Here is a 19,870-nt window from a genome sequence, read left to right as displayed (position 1 = left end):
AACGATCTGATCGCGTTGGATTTTCTGTGCACGGGTTGGCAAGGTTCATGATTATATCTTAATTCCGACGGCCATTTTTAATTTTATCCTCGGGCAACTCGTAAGTCTGTAACACGTAATCCAGCAAACGTGCGTCATCCAGCGTGGCTAAGACTGAAAGCGAAAGTAATCGATTCGCTTACGCAATGCGCATGCAACGGCCTCGCACGGCACGCTCACCGTTCATTAGACACCTCCGCACCCGCTAAACCAGCTCGTGTAACACCTGTTTAAGTATAAGAAAAACACGACTCCTCGGCCATAAGATATCAACGCTGGAAGCAATTGCACGAGCCACTCATCGCCGCTCGGCACAGTTGCGCAACAAGGAGAGAAGAGCCCAGCTCATTCACTCCTACGGGAGGAGTCGCGAACAACGCATTTTCAATCACGCAGCCGCCCCGATAGGCTCCTGATTAACTGCCGTGTGGGCGCTTTGGATGACGTCACGTCGGAACAGACGGGACTCCGTTGGGGCACACTTTACTGCCGGCCGCCGGGAAAGCCCGTCTTATAACGTGGGGAGGCTCGATGTACCAAGAGCCGGCGGAGTAAACACTCTTGCTCTAGGCGCGCGCGCTCACAGGTGTAAGTAGTACAGACTCGCCCCGCAAACGGGGCTTGCTCATTGAGCAGCCAATACGCACACGGACCGGCACGGCTTCGCGCTTGCTCGCACCTGTTTGAATCACCGGCGGTGGCTTTCGCCTCCTCGGAAGGCGCAACCCTCCCCCAAGGACACCGGTCGTCCGCCGGCACGGCCCACGGCGTCGTCACCGGGAAGTTGACTCAAGCCACCCGATTCCGCGGTACGCGGCGGCACAATTGAGACGCGTGCGTGGCTGCAGCGCGCCAGAAACGCGAGCGGTGCGAAAGGAGAATTGTCAAGCGAGCCGCGCTTGAGACGGCCGACTCCTTTCCCACCACATCATCGCCAGAGCCGCCGGTCCGACCGCGCTTTGCAGTTTGCACCGATCGCGCAGTGTAACGGAGGGAGGGAGGGAGTTGCGACGCGTGCGGGGCGTCGTCGCTGGTGTTGCGGCTGTCACACGCTGCTTCGGCGACGCGCTTTGCGGTGCGCTCTTTTCCGAGGCGCCCCGAGTGGTGCGCACGTGCGCGACTAGCGCAGGGGAAGGGGACATACCGCCGCCACCACCACTCCGTCGCCGGATGCCGGCGCGCGACGGATGTTTGCCCCAAGGAAGCGCGCTTTATTATCGCTCCCTTTGTTTCTTTTATTCGCCAAGCGATCGGCAGCCGAGTAACAGCGGGGGGCTGCCGCCGCACGCCGCCGAGGTGGTCCGTCGTCAGGAGCGGCGCGTCGTGTCTGGAGCAAGCGCGGTTCAACCGCCGGAACTGGCACCAATGGCCCACTCGAAGAAACGACCAGTGGCTCCGACCGTGGAGGCATCTCCTGCGCAACCCGCTCTGCTTCCGTTGTTCCTGATTTTCCTCTGGATGACCACTTCGCTGACGTCCGCGTTCAATCTGGACACTCAGTTTCCTGTGGTGCTTCGCGGAGCTGCTGGAAGTCACTTTGGATACTCAGTGGCTTTGCATGCGGGCGGCCAGCTTGGAATGCAGTGAGTACGCGCGCGCCAGCAAAGTGCACTTTCGCATGCTTTCGACTGTTGTAAGCGCATGGCCTATGTGCTTCCTCGCAGTTCTGTAAGCTGATGAATCGTTGACAGGGGAACGTCAGCAAGCTCGTAATCATTGACTAAATAGTGCTTGCGCACAAGTCTTATTGGTGTATACCCGAAGAACGAGCCGGGATCACTTTAGTTACTGTCACTTTTCCGTGGCTAACTTCGATGCAGAAGCTTACCGGTGCAGGCTTTTTCGTTGAGGTTATTTTCATGCTTTCTGGCTTTAGTTTAGTTATCTGCACAGAAAGCATCACAACGCTCTTTTTTTATTATTGTTACCAGCCGGAAATACTTGTCAGGATAACTAGCTTTAGACGAACGCTGAACACATCGTCGTCCAGAAGTGTTTTTCAGTATAATGAAGTAGCCAGAATTAATTTCTCAATTTGCAACTTTTGCATCCACACGTTCATTATAGTCATGCTTCTGTGTTAGTACAAAAGGAATTACTTTGAGAATGACACTGCTTTCAAGCTACGACAGTCGTGGTTTTTACAGTTTTCGGAAAAAGCGAATAAATTCACGGCAGCACATAGAAAGTCCGGCGACGGTTGTATTGTTTCGGAGTTCATATTTTACAGGCGCGAGATGCGCCGATTTGGGCTTCACTGTAAAGAACTTTAAAAAACTTCGCTTCAGAAATTGTGGAAGTATTTACAAGCCAACGTGTTCTTGCGCTGCTGTGTCCGAAGTCCGAAATCTCCCGGCAGTTCTGTTTCTGTCTGTCCCAAAACGCACACCATGCCAGTGGGAGGCAGAGATAAGAAACAACAGCGAGGAAGCTTCACCTGGCGGTCCCAAACCGTTCAGCGACAGCATGTGCTCTAACTTGGCCATTGTGTCATCAAAGGACTTTAGATTCTCCGTGCCCACCTGGCACGAATTTCCTTTCTTTTCGTTTTCTTTATTTCCCCCCGCAGCGAAGAACACGCTATATCACTGCTTATCAGTATTGATCTCCCGCGTGCTCAAACTCAATTTCGGCACACCTGATCGAAAAACTTGACTGCTGATTTGTTTGGTCAGGCATTGTAAAGAGCATTGTAGCGCAAGATAACATGATAGAAAAGATTCACGCAATCAACCGCGACCAAGACCGATTCCTTACAGCGTACTGGACGGAAGCTCGATGTCCACGTTTTATTTCATTTCACTTCATTTCCCTCAAGACTCCTGGAGAGATATCACACAAGTATTTTATTTCAAATTAAAAGCGGTGTGATTTAGACATTAATTGAACAATGAATATGATATGATACTCTGTGCGCAAGACTGATCAGGGCCCGCAGTATTCACAAGATGCCCGCCGCTCACTTTTCCGACCATCGCAACAAGATGAACGCTGCGGCAAATTGCCAATCGCGGACGGCACTTTACGAGTCGTTTTGTGAGTGCATCACTGTAACGTGAAGACATCGATGTGATGGCCGACCCACTCTTCTATTGCTCTGGGGAAGAAAGAAACAAAAAGCCAGCAAGAACATGGGGTCGACAAACTTGAAGCATGCGTGGGCGGTGCGTTGAGATATGCAGGTCCTGCAGGATGATGGAAGGCGTGCGATTAAGCTTAGGATGGAGCATTTTATTTAAAAAAACATAGAGCTTCTTCGCGGTGACGAGGAGGAAGAGGTGATAAGGTAGGCTTTGATTTCAAGGACGGAACACTGATGTCATGTGAATATGGGGAGTGAATGAACTCGGCCAGCCGTGGTGGTTTAGTATCTTTATGGCGCTCCTGATGCGAACGGTGTGAAAGAAGACGTAGTACGAGTGCAAGGAAGACCCCAACTCGCCCGGCGAGCCACCCTTCTGAACTATATGGCGTTCTGTCGTTGAGCAAAAGGTAGAGGGTTTCATTCGCGACCACTATTGATTGGTAAAGGGTTGATTACAACTGGGGCCACATTCACGAAGCTTTTCGCTCGTGAGTGCCCTCTTGGTCATTGGCTGGTCACCTTCACTAATAGAATTTCCAGCATCAGGATCGGCTGGAATTTGCTCTTACTAACAATTCTATTGCGTAAGAACTTTCTGTGAATGCGGGCCCTGGCAATTTACGAAGGTCGATCGCGAACGATTAAGTCTGACGGTTTTAGCAGCATATACATTGGCGACTGGTTTGATCGAAAACCTTTGCCGTTACTTTAATGACCGGTGACACGCACACCAGGCACGGCGTGCGGTAGCATCGACGGCACCGCCAGGGCAAGCTCACTTGCATACAATGCTAACTCACTCACTCACTCACTCACTCACTCACTCACTCACTCACTCACTCACTCACTCACTCACTCACTCACTCACTCACTCACTCACTCACTCACCCACTCACTCACTCACTCACTCACTCACTCACTCACTCACTCACTCACTCACTCACTCACTCACTCACTCACTCCCTTAGCCAAGTAAATAACATAATACTCCGAAGAAAGTATTTAGTACCCTTGCAAACTGGTCTTTAGAGAAATAAATTGAACTGAAAAAATAAAGGTTGGGGTAGCCGACGATGGTGGAGGAGGGCCTGTTGAAAGAGGGGCGTCTTTCAGTAAGGTGCCGTCAACTTCAGTTGAAGGACATGCACAAGGGGCGGGCGGGTTTCTAGAGACGCGCGTATAAAACCTACGCTGGCAGATGTGAACGAAATTTGAAGTGTGCGAAAGTTGGGAAGGCTGGGGATGGCTGCAAGAGGAGAGTCAAGATCGCACATATATGAGAGCAAATCACGTGCCCTGAGTGCTAACGACGTATGCTGGTTACGAGAAGGCTGTAACCAGATGCTAATTCCAATTTCCCTACTCAAATGCTCGCGAAATGGCGAAGTGCTTTATTTATGCAACCGCTGCAACGATGCGAATGAAATTTGTTGCATTTCGAAGAAAAAGTTACCTTCTGCAGACCGAGCAAATATGTTTATATGGGCTCTCAAGATGTTAACAAACGTTGCCACAAATTATTGAATCCCAAGAATTCGGAAGCACCGAATATGTACAAATCCCGATCGCACAGTTCCTAATCAGGAAAACATACCCCAATTCAATAAACTGTATCTATTGCGTCGTCTACGATAGATTAACTTCTAAAATTAATTTGACAGATTGCGTGAAATCGTTGCCTTCGGGACGTGAGCCTCGTAAAATTTGTATTTAAAAATTATTGAGAATCTTCAGAGCGACATTGTCTGCTCTAGACGCTATAATAGTCAGTCTGCGGAAATGTCATCTGTTCTTATTACGACTCACAAAGGAAAGTGTATGTGTCGGTGACTGCCTCGCACATCAGCTCTTGAATGCTTAATCTGTTCTTCCCCTTACCCCATATCAGGGTGGCCCCCGAGCTTAATCCTGGTTAGCCTCCCTGCCTTTAATTTATTGTTTCGTCTTCTCCTGTCAGTATATTTTTATTTTATTTTAGTATTTTCGACAGTTTTACTAAAGTGATCGAAGGCGTAAGTCAAGAAAATGTTCCCAGCAGTCGCTAAAATTTGAATTTTGTCGTTTGAATGTAGTAAATTTCGGTCGAATTATTTTAAAAACGGCCAAATGAGAAGATTTCTGCTTCTCAAGCGCACCTGAACACGAAACGCGAGAGCTAAAGCTTGCTCTCAAAGAGATCGGTCAGTTGTTAAGTGACGAGTTTTTGTTGCCGTATATTCGAGGGCAGGGAGGACCTTCTGCATGCAACCTGTGGAAATTGGCCACGAATGGTATTACATAAAAAATGTACTGCTGAAGTATGCTTCAGGTTATTTAATAGTTTCTCGTTCGTAATGTCGAGCTGTGAATGAGAATCAAAGTTTGGATTCTCACGTGGAATGCCGGCAGCAGTTAGTGCAAAAAAAAATGGCATAGGTGATCCGATATTTGTTGAAAACAAGGCAGGGGGCACGTCCAATTCTTTAGCAAAGGAGAGTGAAAATGTGCTGCTATTTATTTTATCGCGTTCCATGTCCGAAATAACTTCGTTCGATTTGTTAGGCGGGGGCGCGTTACTTGAGGGCTGTAGGCACTATCCAGAGCTTGTGAGGATTGTTGGTTGATGTTGCTATGCTATAGCGCTGTGAGGCGTTATACAAACCTTGCGCCGGGCGGTCTTCTTGAGAAGCGGTCCTGTGTAATACTTGAACAAGTGGTCGGGCTGTGTGCATCATCACGCTTGCGTTGTTTCCAGACACAGCGTCGGCAGCGTAAAGGTAGCTGCCATGCCATTTTGTTCGTAGAAAGCAGCAGTCACTTTCGACGAAGTCGGATTTTGTTTTTTGGCGAAAGAATATCGCGCAGTAAAGTTTAGTGCGCTCCGCCCTTCGTGCTTTTCGGTTGTACCTACTGTTTAGGACCGCTATACTGCGCGTACAAAAAAAAAAAAAAAAACGAATGCTGGAAGATGAGATAAAAATGAATGGGGGAATTCGGTGCAAAGTGTCATCCTTTCAAAGCTAGTAATGGGGGCTCTTCAATTGCAGCCATCCCAGAGAGAGAGAGAGAGAGAACGCCTGATTATATGAGGCCGATTACATGGCGCCGATTGGTTTCGTGAGGAGCGTTTATCACGGTCCAGCCGGCCTTCGCTTATATTATCTCCACCGGAACCATTGGCTGGCACCTTCTCTTACGAACAGTCCTATAGCCTAAGCACTTTCGTGTGAATACGCGAATCGATTCTTTTAATCAGTGATAAGCGTATGTCAAATAAAAAAATATTTCAGATTGCAACCGAAACTAAGTGAGAGGTTACTCAAGAATGCGGCCAATACAGTCCGTTTATAACAATATTCGGCCATAAAGAGTCACTATAATGACTAGAAAATCGTATAGTTATAACTGATTCTTGTCGTATTCTTTTTTTAAACCTTTCTTACAACATTGGAAGTATATATGCTCTGCGTGTAAAGAAACTACGGCTTAGCCCTATGATTACCTGGGCGAACCTGTTCTTTTGCGTTACAGATGCCAAGTGTAAAGTGTGAAAAAAAAAATTGAATCCTGACTTCAGCGTTAAGCACGAAGTATTGGTGAATTCCGCTCGCCAGTTTAGAACAGGTTACTTCCACTCCACCGATGATAATGGACGTTTGTTCAGTATATTTCGTGCGAGATCTCCTGTATCTTTCGGTATATTAGGATGCGCCTAGCCTGAATCAACAAGAAAACATAATATACTACAGCTAATATCGACCGTCCAATGCGCGTGTCTTCTCACCAGCAGCAGCTTCGCTGAGCTGCAGGTGGAGCTTGACATTTACTCAGCGTATCACATCCGGTCGTTTCACGCCATTGACGGCAGGCCTTGGGGCTGCATGAAATCGCGCACCGAATAGAGGGTATATATGCTCTTAAAGGACTGACCGCGGTGTCTGAAGGACTCGTATCAGCACCGTTTGCTTATCAGAATGTGATTGAGTCATTAGGTGCCTAATTTTACTGTAAAGCAAGCGTTCCAGAGTCAAAGTCTCCGACATGCAACAATAATTGCGTTGCTATGGATATACGTGGTTTGCACAATAAATTGAATCTCCCTTTCCTCCTCCTCCCCCCCAAAAAGAAGAAGAAAGGGGGGGGGGCTGCAATGCACATCGTATAAATCTCTACGTTATTGCAGCTGGTGCCATTTTATGAACGTTGAAGGTGAGGCGGCTGCCACTTTTTCAAGTGAACTACGAATAAATAGTAACAAGTTAAGAGGGGCAACTCACACAGGCTACAATTAATGACACAACAGCAATACGATTTACCGCGTTTACTATGATGGAAGACAATGAATGTTCACGTGTGACAAATAATGTGCAAGTAAATAAACAAAACGAAGTTGACTGCATTCGTCTGCCGTACGGGTGCGTATATGATCCCTTAACTTTTCTTGCAGAACCGCACCACGCGTCAGTACTACAGGGAAGGGAGAGAGCGGGTGGGGGGGGAACAGGGGGGGGGGGGGTGTCTCGGCCGTGTTGTACTAACGGGCGTTGACTGAAAGCTGAGTTACATCTTCCGAACACAGGACGCGAGTTTTGACCTAATGACAGCTCGAGATACATCCCTGTGTGTGAGCAGCGGCAGGCCGCTCTTTCAGTATACGTTTACTCCGCGCTGGCCTGATAAGGAGCTGTAGCGAAAGAAATGCGCCGCGGAAAAAGGAAAAGAGAGTTTGTGTGTTTGTGGGGGGGACAGGGGTGTCGTCTTCGCTTGATACCAGCGTATTGGGTGCTGCACGGGCCCACCCTGCAGAGGCGGAGGAGCGAGGCCCCACGCAAGCGTTCGCGCGCCCGAGCCGGTTAGTCGTCGTCGTCGTCGTCCTGCTGTCTGAATCGCGACGCCCTGTTGTGCGTCGTGTGTATCACACGCGCAGCGAGCACGGAAAGGAAGCGCCCCACCCTCGGCCTCGATTTCCAAAGGCTGTGCAAGCTACAGCGACACACCGCCGGAGGGGGAGTGCACCTCGGAGTGCGGGGGAGTTGCCCGACGCCCGTTTTCTGTGCTTCATTCTGGCCCTCTTCACCGGATTTCGGAGCGGAAGAGCGCTTTCCAGCCCGCCTGAACATCCTCCATCGGCCATTGCAGCAATGTGTACGGCTGTTGTGGGTCGGCGGCTGTCGGCGCAGACAAAATGCAAACTCACGGCCTCGCGGTCGTTGTATATGCTTCCTCGCGATAGCAATGATAGTAAGTCGATAACTGAACTCTGGCTAACTTGTGCACCGAATTCCGTGCCTTGAATGGTTCATGGGGGTTTAACGTCCTAGGGAGAGAGATAGAGAGAGAGAGATTAATGATAAGAAAGGTGTAGAATTCGTCCGGAGAAGCTCGTCTCTAGCGTGCTACTCCACAACCGAGTGAAGGGTTAGCGAGAGACAGGGAAAGGAAGTGTGAAAGATGAGGTGACGCGATGATACAGTGAATGCTAGTAATCAGTCCCCCCAATGTGCGGTACACACACCGTGTTCTGTCCTTACGGATGCACGACACGTGCTCTGCTCAGCCTGTTGCAGAGTAGCACAAACTTACATAACCTTGACTGAGGCAGCGCGAACCAAGGTGGACGGAGGACTCGCGCAGGAAGCCACCCTTCTGAAATTACGCAACGTCCTTATGTCCACACGCGAATGTGTCCCAATTCATCACTGGGCCATTGAAAGGTGGTGGAAGGCTACGGAATAATCTTGACCGCCTAGGGTTAATTAACGTGCGCCGAAAGCATGGTACACGAATGAGTTTGCATTACGGGCCTGTAGAAACGCGGCCGCCGCGACCGAGAATCGAGATCACGACCCCGTGCTCACAACAGGAACTCACCACACCTATACCACAGGTATACGTACACTGAGAAGGCCTGCTGTAAACAAAAACAACTACGACGACAATACAGAAAGAGGAAAAATAAGTAACAAAATAACAAGACGCTACCGAAACAAGTCTGATGATCACGAAGAAAAGAAGACAGAGAAAGAAACGTTGAATAAGTTTAAATACAACACAAACGTGAACTAATCATGGGAAGACAGAAAGAAATGTCAGCAAAAAAATCCACATAAAATACTTTTCAGAAAGAATTCATCAAGTTACTCCATGAGCTGATCTCTGTTTCTTCTTTCTTCGAGGATGGCTGAGATGACCATGGGTCCAAGGACCTATGGTCTTCACAGTGAAAGAAGGGCGCCTTTACAGGATGGTGTCCTAATTATCATGCACCAAGATTTAAAAATATACAGATATCACGTGGCTAGACAGAACCAAGGTAATGTGGTTTGTCGTCACTTGGAGATACTTGGATTTCTTTTTTGTATTCCGCCTAATTGCATAATTAGCCTTAATTGATTAATCAACTTCTCGAATATTGCAATTTGATTAAAAATGTCAATGAGAAAATTGTAGCGCAACGTGAAAAACTCCCGATACAGCTTTTTGTTGCTCAATAAGTGTTACATAAGAGTTTTTCAGAGCGTGAAAGGAGCCCACGAATACTCGCGAAATTGTCGCGCGCGCGGCAATTTTCCGTAATATTTGCGTAAGGTAATATTTGACAAAGTTATTAATTAAGATTAATTATGGAATTATGCGGAATGCAAAAAAAAATAATCTGTGTAGCTCCAAGCGACGGCAAACAACATTATACCTTTGTTCTGTCCAGCTACGTGGCATTTACATATTTTTCAGTATTGGGGCACAATAATTGGAACACCCTGAATATAAAGCTTTAAGGCGACCTCGAAGGATCTCTCGATGTTGGTCATGTTGTGGCTCTCAGGGAGGAAGTGCTCACCAGAACGTCCCCCCCCCCGGTGGCAGAGTTCGTGTCGCTCAGATGGCGTCATGCACCGTAAATCGCACCTGGAGTGGCATGCCAGGCGTATGGACAGGCAAGCATCGCAATGCAGCACCTATTAAAGAATGTGTGTGTGTGTGTGTGTGTGTGTGTGTGTGTGTGTGTGTGTGTGTGTGTGTGTGTGTGTGTGTGTGTGTGTGTGTGTGTGTGTGTGTGTGTGTGTGTGTGTGTGTGTGCGTGCGCGCGCGCGTGCGTGCGTGCGTGCGTGCGTGCGCGCGCGTGCGTGCGTGCGTGCGTGCGTGCGTGCGTGCGCGTGCGTGCGTGCGTGCGTGCGTGCGTGCGTGCGTGCGTGCGTGTGTGTGTGTGTGTGTGTGTGTGTGTGTGTGTGTGTGTGTGTGTGTGTGTGTGTGTGTGTGTGTGTGTGTGTGTGTGTGTGTGTGTGTGTGCGTGCGTGCGTGCGCGCGCGCGCGTGCAAGCAACCTGCAGGCGTAAGCGGTGACTTGCGTCAGTCGACTTATCCCTAGCCTGCATACATCCTAGGTCGGGATAATGTAATAGTTCTATGCCAATTCCATTCCTTTTTGCTCTTTGTCAGTGGTCAGAGCGGAGCTCCACCGGCGTTATAAACGGGATAATAAACGGTGGACGATAAGAGGGGAAGGAATCGAGCGGAAGGCATCGATATATTACACTGTCTCAGGTCTCACCGTGCCACCTTATTTCGCGCCGTATTCGACTGCTCTTCCCTTCCCTTAGCACCCACTCTGTTAACACATTACATGACTTGTCCTATGCTCCACTTGTGCCAAATTATTATACATCAGCATACTGGTGTCAGCACAGTTGTATCACCGCACAATTAATGGGACAGCGAAAGTCTTTCAAGAGCAACTGCATTATCCTCTAAGACGAGCCTTAAATTTCTTGAAAGCAAAGGAGTCGCCGTCCACGCCCTTTTGCTGCGTAAAGGCTATTCCATTACTGCACACCTAAATAGAGCGCTGAGGGGGTTAGGTGCCGGTTGTTACACAGTTAAGCTTTCGCAAACGTTTCCAGTAAAAAATGAATAAAGACATAAATTTGCGTTGGCCCGCACCTACTGGCCCCGCGGGCGTGCACTTGCGTGCGAAAACGAGGGGAGCGATGGCGCTTTCCATTCGAGGGCAGGAAACCAAGCCGCGCACGGAGTAAATAAAGTCAGAGTGGCCAGGCGCACCCAGAATGCATAGAACTGCTCTATGTTCAGCCGCAAGGATAACGCGGTCCAGTGAGGCAGTCAGTCATGCATGCGCACTTCGCAAAGAACGCGCCCGAAAGTGCATTGCGCCTCCTCCTCCTCCTCCTCCTCCTCCGATCCGAATCGGGACAAGCGATTTCCACAGCCGCGCTGCTCGCCACGAGAGTGACGCGATTGCGCACAACACCACCGGCAAAAAAAAAAAAAGGAAAGCTGAGCTTTTCACCCTTTTCCCACCCTGGCTTTTGGATGCCCGTTTCGCGCGGTCGGTTTCCGTGGCAGTGCGAATTTATTCTGTACGGTGTATGTGTAGTACATATCGACTTTGCTCTCACGCCCTTTCCCTTACGACATCCGTGGTTTGTTGTGTCGGTGGATGTGTTTTAAACTGGTCGTGGAAAAAAGAACGCTGTGTGATGTATTCGCCTCGTCCGCTGCGAACGATTTCGAAATGCAGCAGTGCCACGTGAAAGTTAACCAAGTCATTCATAGACCTCGGACGACCGCTTAACTGCAGGCCCACTGGGGAAGGCTCGCTCGTAAATCTATGTGGTGATCACCCCGCGTGTGCACTTCACAGATGAGATGACGCGCCACAGGACGCAAAATCGGCTGAGGTAGCAGCAGGCGCCTTGCTCCAGAAACCGTAGCTTTCAAATGTTGTTTGGAAGAATTGTCTGGTCATCGGAAACATATGCGAACTATGCAGATATCCCCGCAGATGCATGGATCATTCACTGTGCAAAGTTCGGAAAACAAAATGTTTCACGATAGTTTCACAGCATGATTGGCCTCAGACATCCTTACCTTGGTTTTCTAAGCGTTCCAGCCTGGGACAATGATTATCTTACCGGATGGCTTTTGTTTTTCTTCACACATTCGGTAGGTAATGCACCGTGTTCCTGCAACCTGTCTGTACAAAGCAGCTTATATGCACAAATAAAAACGTTATCACATACCGTACTAGTTGATATATGCGGCAGTCTATGTTTCTCTGAGGCTTCGATCCTCCTTAATGGTAGTCGGTGAAAGCCTGCTTTAGGTGACACAGGATCTTGTCGGGTGGAGCAGTACATGCAACTTCCGCGATTCTCGGCCAGCCAGCCATACGCAACCGTGTTGTGCTTTACAGCGACAGATGTGACACCGCTGTGTTTAACTTCGCCATGTTACAGCCATGAAACGACAAGTGTAACACCTTTATCGTGGTGTCGCTATTGTCGTAACAATACTGCCTCAAAATATCCACGACGGAATGCAACAAAATATCGTTTTGGCTCCTTGTATGAGGGAATGAATCGTGAAAGTAATCTGCCGATGAATTGATTGATTGATTGATTGATTGATTGATTGATTGATTGATTGATTGATTGATTGATTGATTGATTGATTGATTGATTGATTGATTGATTGATTGATTGATTGATTGATTGATTGATTGAAGCGAACAACTTACGCAGGGCGTGCAGAAGCAGAGCCGCATTAAAGCGCACCGTATGATCTAGGCTACACTACGGAAGAGGTCACATGTCAAATCAATACTTCTGTGCCCACCGCGGTAGCTTTGCGCTGTGGCTCGAGGTCGCCGGTTCAATCCCGACCGCGGCAACCGCATTTAGACGGGGGCGAAATAAAGAAACGCTTGTGCGCTTAGATTGAGGTGCACGTTAAAGAACACCAGGAGGTCAACCTTAATCCGCAGTCCGCCAGTATGGCGTGCCTCATATACCGATCGAGGTTTCGGCACGTAGAACCCCATGATTCAATTAAAGTTTAGCCCTTCTGCCACGATGTGGCCTACCACGTGAGGCAGTGATAATGCTCAACCCTCTCAGAGATTATGAAGAATGGCGCACAACCACGCCTCAAGCAAGTACGTTTTGCTGTGTGTGTTCTGTGTAGTACGCAGATAAACAGCAGCCCTACACGCAAGGTAACGTTTACCATCATCTCACCACTCTCGCATTGCACTAAACGCTGAAGAAATCATACATTCACCGTCAACGTTACCGCTAATTATCATCAATCAAAGCAAACAGCCCAGAATGCTTCGCTTACGTCTATTCCCACAGTGCGTGGGATCCGCATAATTGTTTTGCCTATGTCATTGCTACAGGGCACACAGGCAGTCACTCGCGATCGCGCTGGCTCGTCTCGACGACCAGCCTGGAATGCTAGCATATGCGGTCGTCACACCACAAGTCGGTCGAGACGCTATTGAAGTTCTTACGTTGAAGACACTGAGACATAGTCCATTACTAGGCCTGTTTGAGATGTTTCAGCTTCCTCTATTTTTTTGCACGCGTTTGTTTACTTTCTCCGCTAATCTTTCTGTCTTTCTTTTCGTCCTTACCCCTCCCCCGGCATACAGTAGCACACCAAAAGACTCTATTTCGGTTAACCTTCATGCCTTTTTCATTTAATCTCTCTCTCTCTCTCTCTCTCTCTCTCTTAAATATTTTTATAGCTTGATTGAACAAAGAACAATGGTGCGTACTTCTTTTATAGTTTACAGTAATCAGGAAATGATCATGCTGGCGTTTGCTTCATATTTGTGGATTGTGTCCTTTAGCCGGCTGGTGCTCTTTTTGCACTGCGACTGCGCAGGGCTCTCGTAGGTGCGATTCGGGCGAACTCGTCGCACGGCAACTGGCACGGAATCCACGAACCTGGCGTGCTTTACCGCTGTCCGCTACTCGAGGAAGGCCGGCCCTGCGTCGAGCTGCTCGTCGACGCTACGGGTGAGTGAGCGTGTTTCGCCAGTGCCAAACCAATTTCACTCCGTAGCTGAACTACACTGCACCGAATTGAGGTCACGCCCGGTGACCATTAAACGCGTGCGTTTACTTTAATAAAACATCTTGAATTTCTGCTCTGAACGCTGTAATGAGGGCTAGCTTAATGAAGCAATGAAGACATTGCACAAAGCAGTGAGGAACACGTGGCATGCTGTAGCAGAGCTCTTCAGTTGCAACTATTTTCACATATCGCCGACAGAAGACATCGCAGCTGAAGGCGACGAAGGGACTACTTCGGTTTATGAAGGAGACGGGCTTGGACAAGCGGCTGGGACAGTGATGTTACGTACCGCGCAAGAGTGACAGACTGTAACTAACGATGTGTGTGCCGTGTTATGTGCTCTCTATCTCTGCTCCCCATCTTTCATCCCCCATCCCGCTCCCACGTGTAGGGTAGCAAACCGGTTAAGCTAAACTGGTTAACCTCCCTGCCTTCCTTCTCCACTTTTTCCTTCCTTCCTTCAGGCATGTCGACGGTGGCACATGTCGATGTGTGTGTGTGTTTTTCTGTCGTTGTTTTTTTCTTTTCGAGCGATGGCACCTAAATACGCATAACACTTAAATACGCTGTATATGTCCGCTCCCAAGTCTTCACTGCTGGTACCGTGTACAAAACAGCACGTTTGATACCTACCGTTGAGTAAGACGGAAGCGAAACTGTTGGATCATTTGTCACATCTTTCTGAAGCGTGACGTGAGAATAACTAAAATAGTCTGCGTATATAGACCACGCGGCGCGCGCGAGCGGTATACGTATATACATTTGCCGAGTTCGATATCTTGGCATGCGTATGGAAGACATTTTAGTGCCCCTTGTTTGGTAATTTCGGAAGCTCTCGCCTTTAGGAACGTTCTCTTATGTCACAAAAGCGCCAACGCCACACTTTAAGGAGATATTGACTCGTGCATGGTCTTTATTTTTTTACTTATGTGAAGCCTCACGCGTATAATGGAGCATCGACTCAACGCGACCGCCGCTACTTTTCAACGTATCGAAAGCATGAAATTTTCTTGGTTGTTACTTTCTATGCCTTTGCTCCGCTAACGAACATCGACGTATGCGAATATCTATAAATGTCGCCTTAAGCAGCATAACAAACTATGCCACGGAATATACGAGAATATATGCATGTTTGCGCCCGCAGTATGACAGTTATCTAATGTACCGTTCATCGGTTGTTCTACAACTATGCACACGATTTGTGTGCTATTTCCTTTGTGTTTAACCTGAAACCTTTTGGTTATCTCCCCACATGAATAGTCTTTTTTTTTTCTCTAATTTATCCATCTCTATTATCCCACTACTCTTTGTCTTTATTTTCACTTTGGTGTCACAGTGGAGCTTCCGTGTCGTTTGTGTGTGCGCGCCATGTGTGATCTGCGTGTGTTACTCAGCATACCGAGTTCGTTCATATTTAATGCGCATCTGTCACTTCACGAGGAGTTCCGGTGGCACCCTCTCCCTGTTTTCCTCTTCCTATTCCTCTTTCCCCCACGCCCAGTGTAGGGTAGAAAACCGGGTGCTCGTCTGGTTAACCTTCCTGCCCTTCCTGTCCTTGCTCTCTCTCTCTCTCTCCGGTGGTACCACTTACAAGTCTGGGATGATGAACAGATAACAGTGCAGCCACGCTTATTCGCTGCGCAGGAAACGCGGCCGTCCGAGGACGTCCGCGCCGCCGCCTTATTCAGTAGTCAAATGATTAATTCAAGGACTATTTCAGGCAACGAGGACCACGAAGATGCAATTGAAAATATGCGCTACCGAGACCTGAAGGACAATATGACCCTTGGCATGTCCCTTGACGTTTCACCCGACGGGAGCGTAGTGGTAAGTGTCTTTGACAGCCATCGTCACAATTTTTACTTTAAATGTACCCTGAAGAAAAAAAATTATCTGAGTGGTGTTGATAACTTACCCTGCCATGATACCAGATCAGCCACTCTCATCGCGCGAATATGTTTGGTAAGCAGGAAGAGACGCAACAACGAAAGACTGTTGGTGACGCCTACTTGAAGTTCTCTCACCATCTCGCCGTGACGTCCCAAATGCCGGCTGTCCGTGCCTGTAGCCAAGGCGTTAAATATGGACTGCAATTTGCATTCTAAAAAAGCTGAAAAATGAACATGGAAGTAGTAGTAGTAGTGTAAACTTTATTTTTCTTGGGGGTTTTGGGCGGTGGGCTGGTCGCTCACTTCAGGGCTCCATTTATCTCTGCGGCTCCCTGGGCTTGATCGAAAAGAGCTCTCTGGATCTCTAGATTTTCGCTACCAAACCAAACATCCCACTGCATGTTACCCGGAATTTGCACCGTAAGGGGCGCATTGGAATTTGGAGGGTGTAGTTTACACGTCCACTTTACGTCGGCAAGAATTGGCTGCTCCCTGCACCAAGGACAGATATTCCCGTAGAGTGCAGGGTGTACCTTACTAAGTATTTTGGAGTTGTGGATATGTGTTTGTCTGTGTGCGGCGCCAGTCCCTGTCCCATTCCCCCGTAAGGTTCCGTAAGTGTGGGCGGCTGTATATTTGTTTCTATTCTTTGTTTTTCCAGGATGTCGTGCGGTTGGTTCGGGGGTTCCTCTAAAGGACCTGCCGGTGCTCGGTTGCTTATTCATCGAGCAGTTCGGTTCGCCCTCTCGTTTCTCTCGAGTCCAGAGTGCGCAGGGCACCACGTTATCGCGTGGGGACATTCTAGGGTGGTGCCTAGCATTACGTGGACTTTGTGTGAGACAGTACCCGTCATGTACGAAAGTATATACGCTGCTTGGGAGTCCGTCATGACCAACGCAGATTGTTCTTTTGCTTTGCATCTCCAAGAGACAGCGCTATGACTGCTACCTCCACTGTGCAGGCCGAAGGGGTCCGAACGGAGGCCGTTATCGCTGTATACTGATCGAGTGCGACTATTTTGAATTTGTTTGCTGCCACTTTACACGCGTCCGTGTAGTATATATGTCTGGATTTCTTCTATATTTGTTTTTTAAGGCCTTTGATCGTACTTTTCTTCTTTGGTGGTGTTCAGCGCTCATGTTCATTGGAACTGGTGAAGCTAGAATTATCTCTCTTGTCTGTTTGGGTAGCAAAATTGCTTCTTCCCCGCCGTACCGCGCTCTCAGGGCTTATCTCACTCTTTGCAGCATGGTCCTTCCTTGTTCCGTCGAATTTAGACGTTCTCTCTGCCACGACCACTACCGTGACGTGCTCTTCATAAGTGTTATAAATACCAAGAGCCTCCAGTCTCCCGGTGCTCGGGTTTTTTTTTGCAGTCCCAGGGCAGCGTTACACGCTGCCCTGGGATGATGGCGTTCACTTTGGTCGTTTCGGCCCTATTTAGTTTTTGAACGGCGAGGCTATATCTCACTCTGCTTATAACGAATGCTTGCCTGAGTCTTATCGTCTCCGCTTCTTTAAAACCTCTTCGGCCGAAATGGGAAAGAATACGTTGCAATCAGTGACGTCACATGGACGTACCGGCCCGGCTGCTTCGGGCGAAATTTTTTAATGGTACTTTGACCGTCATTTCCTGTCCTGATAATCAACCTATTACCTAGAAATCAACGAAATTAGAGTGTTTTAGGAATACTTTATCAATCTACACTGATATGATGTTTCACTTTAGTGTCCGTTTAACGTTTCGCTGTTTCCAGGGTTATAATGTATATATCAGCGCAAATGAGGTCTAAATGTGTTGAACTGGAACCGGGCATTGGTTGGAACCATGCACCAGCAGGGGAGCCACTCGTAAGAGTTTGTGGCCTTATGTTTATTTCTCTCGATTATTTCTCTCTTTTCTTACTAGTAACGCAACGAAGAAAAAAAACGATTAGATTATGGTGTTTTACGTGCCAAATCCATGGTCTGGTTATGAGGCACGCCTTAGTGGGGAACCCCGGATTAATTTTCACCACCTGGGGTTCTTTAACATGCACTCACTGCACGCGTTTTTGCATTTATCCCCCCCATCGAAATGCAGCCGCCGTGGCCGGGACTTGATCCCGTGATTTCGTGCTTATAGCAGCGCAACGCCCCAGACACTAAGCAACCACGGCGAGTGGAAGAAAGCAAGATTTTTACCTATACAGTCAGTAGGTCAAATAGTCGCTGTCGACTTAAGAAACTGCAGCAAAGAACCTCTAAAGTGAAAAGAAGAAAGGCCACATCTTGTCGGCTTTTGCAGCTTCCGTATCCTTTCAGAGAACGCCGATACCTTCCAAGCCTGCAATCATGTTGATAAGTTCAGTATGAAGGAGGGTGGTCATTTAACGCATTTATGTTCATCTTGCGTTACATGAGCATAAGTTTTCGATCGTCCGCGATTTTGCAAGATTGTAGCGGTCGTGTTCTTTTTTTCTTCTTTGTGCATGTTCTAACCTAACGTCAGTGAACGCGCGCGCGCACGCACGCACGCACACACACACACAGAGAGAGAGAGAGAGAGAGAGAGAGAGAGAGAGAGAGAGAGAGAGAGAGCTTATAGAAAGGCACAAGGGCGAAAAGTATGAACAACACTGGGCCGACGTTCCTCGTCTGCTTCTCATCCTGCACGCTTCCTTTCACCACCCTGATACATAGGTTTGTGCTTAAACGTATGAATTTGTTTATGGAGACCTACCTTGCTTGGAACCTAAAGTTGTTAGCACTTTTTTTTAATTTTTATGTTGGATTGGGGCTGCTATAACCCTTGGTTTGTGTTACCGGTTTAGACAGAAAGAAACCGAAGATGGTATATATATATATATATATATATATATATATATATATATATATATATATATATATATATATATATATATATATATATGCGTGTGTGTGTGTGTGTGTGTGTGTGTGTGTTTTCTTTCGGGATTCCGCTGCGACGAAAACGAGAAATTAAGAGGGAGAGGGCTACGCGGAAAATTCGGGGAAGCTCTTGCCCGACTGGGTCCTTGCTGCTTTTCTGCCGCGGCCTCTGCGGTGGGTGAACTTGTCAAGTTTATTGATGGCAACGCATGATCGTATCTACCTACAGTCTTACTTTTTCTGCGTTTCTTGTTGGAGCTCTGTACCCGCAAATCTCATAGGTTCGTTCTATCTTTGTTCGAATACCAAATGCACTCGTTCTTAATGGTGGTGGTGGTGGTGGTGGTGGTGGTGGTGGTGGTGGTGGTGGTGGTGGTGGTAGTAAACATTATTGAAAGCGGGAAGGGGAAAGGGGGAGCTGGCTGAGGGATCGCGCTCAAGTAAGGTCCTGGGCCTGCTTGCCCTTCTCCGCCCGGTCCACCAGTTCAAGCTGTCGGTCGGCGTCTCCGGACCTGAGCCAGGCTGTCCAGTCAGTCTCGCTGCTGACGGGGGGATGAGAGAACGGGAGCGGGGTGCATTCCCACATTATGTGTCTGAGTGTCCCTGTTTGTGAACAGAGCCTACATAGGTCGCTTTCCTTGCCCCCTTCCATATCACATCTCCATATGGCATTGTGCCTTTGCTAGACAGCTTCTAGAAAACTTTGCTGTTATTTGTATCGTGTGCAACTACAGTGTTTAAAGTAGGATCCTCAGTTATTCAACACGTTTCAGCGTCAACAAAATCGGTGAACCAACATCCACCCGGACAGGTTCAAATGCATTGAGATGTTACAGTGCACAACGTCATTATTCAAGGCCAAAACACTTATTTCCAACTCCCCATCGAGTAACGGAACTGCGTCACGTGGGCTGTACGACGTAAGCAAACCGGAATCAGCACATCCTTTCGACTCTCCACTGTGCTCCAACAGCCGTGCGTTATCTGAGACCTTAACGACGAGATATCCTGCAGAAACCGGAAAGCCTATGAATGCAAGCACAGAAGGGAGGGGGGGGGGGATGTTCGCGAACTCATTGCCGTGTTGCCTGGGGAATCTCCCCGGACCGGAG

At 48.3% G+C, this 19,870-nt stretch overlaps 1 protein-coding gene across 2 annotated transcripts in view; it reads left to right on the top strand.

The window, feature by feature from the left end:
- Positions 1-531: 531 nt before the first annotated feature.
- The window catches only part of LOC142571681 (integrin alpha-9-like), a 61,661-nt gene continuing 42,322 nt past the window's right edge, over positions 532-19,870 (top strand). Inside the window, exons 1-3 of one of the 2 annotated variants that reach the window (XM_075680212.1) lie at positions 532-1,622; positions 13,789-13,922; positions 15,701-15,807. In XM_075680212.1, coding sequence (XP_075536327.1) covers positions 1,210-1,622; positions 13,789-13,922; positions 15,701-15,807 — 654 coding nt within the window. In that variant the 5' untranslated portion in view covers positions 532-1,209. The remainder of the gene's footprint in view (positions 1,623-13,788; positions 13,923-15,700; positions 15,808-19,870) is intronic. The other variant, XM_075680213.1, reaches the window with a different exon arrangement.

The sequence above is a fragment of the Dermacentor variabilis genome, chromosome 2 (assembly GCF_050947875.1).
Source record: "Dermacentor variabilis isolate Ectoservices chromosome 2, ASM5094787v1, whole genome shotgun sequence".
NCBI lineage: Eukaryota > Metazoa > Arthropoda > Arachnida > Ixodida > Ixodidae > Dermacentor > Dermacentor variabilis.
Note: the sequence above shows the minus strand (reverse complement) of the source record. Positions and strands in the feature narration are given on the sequence as shown.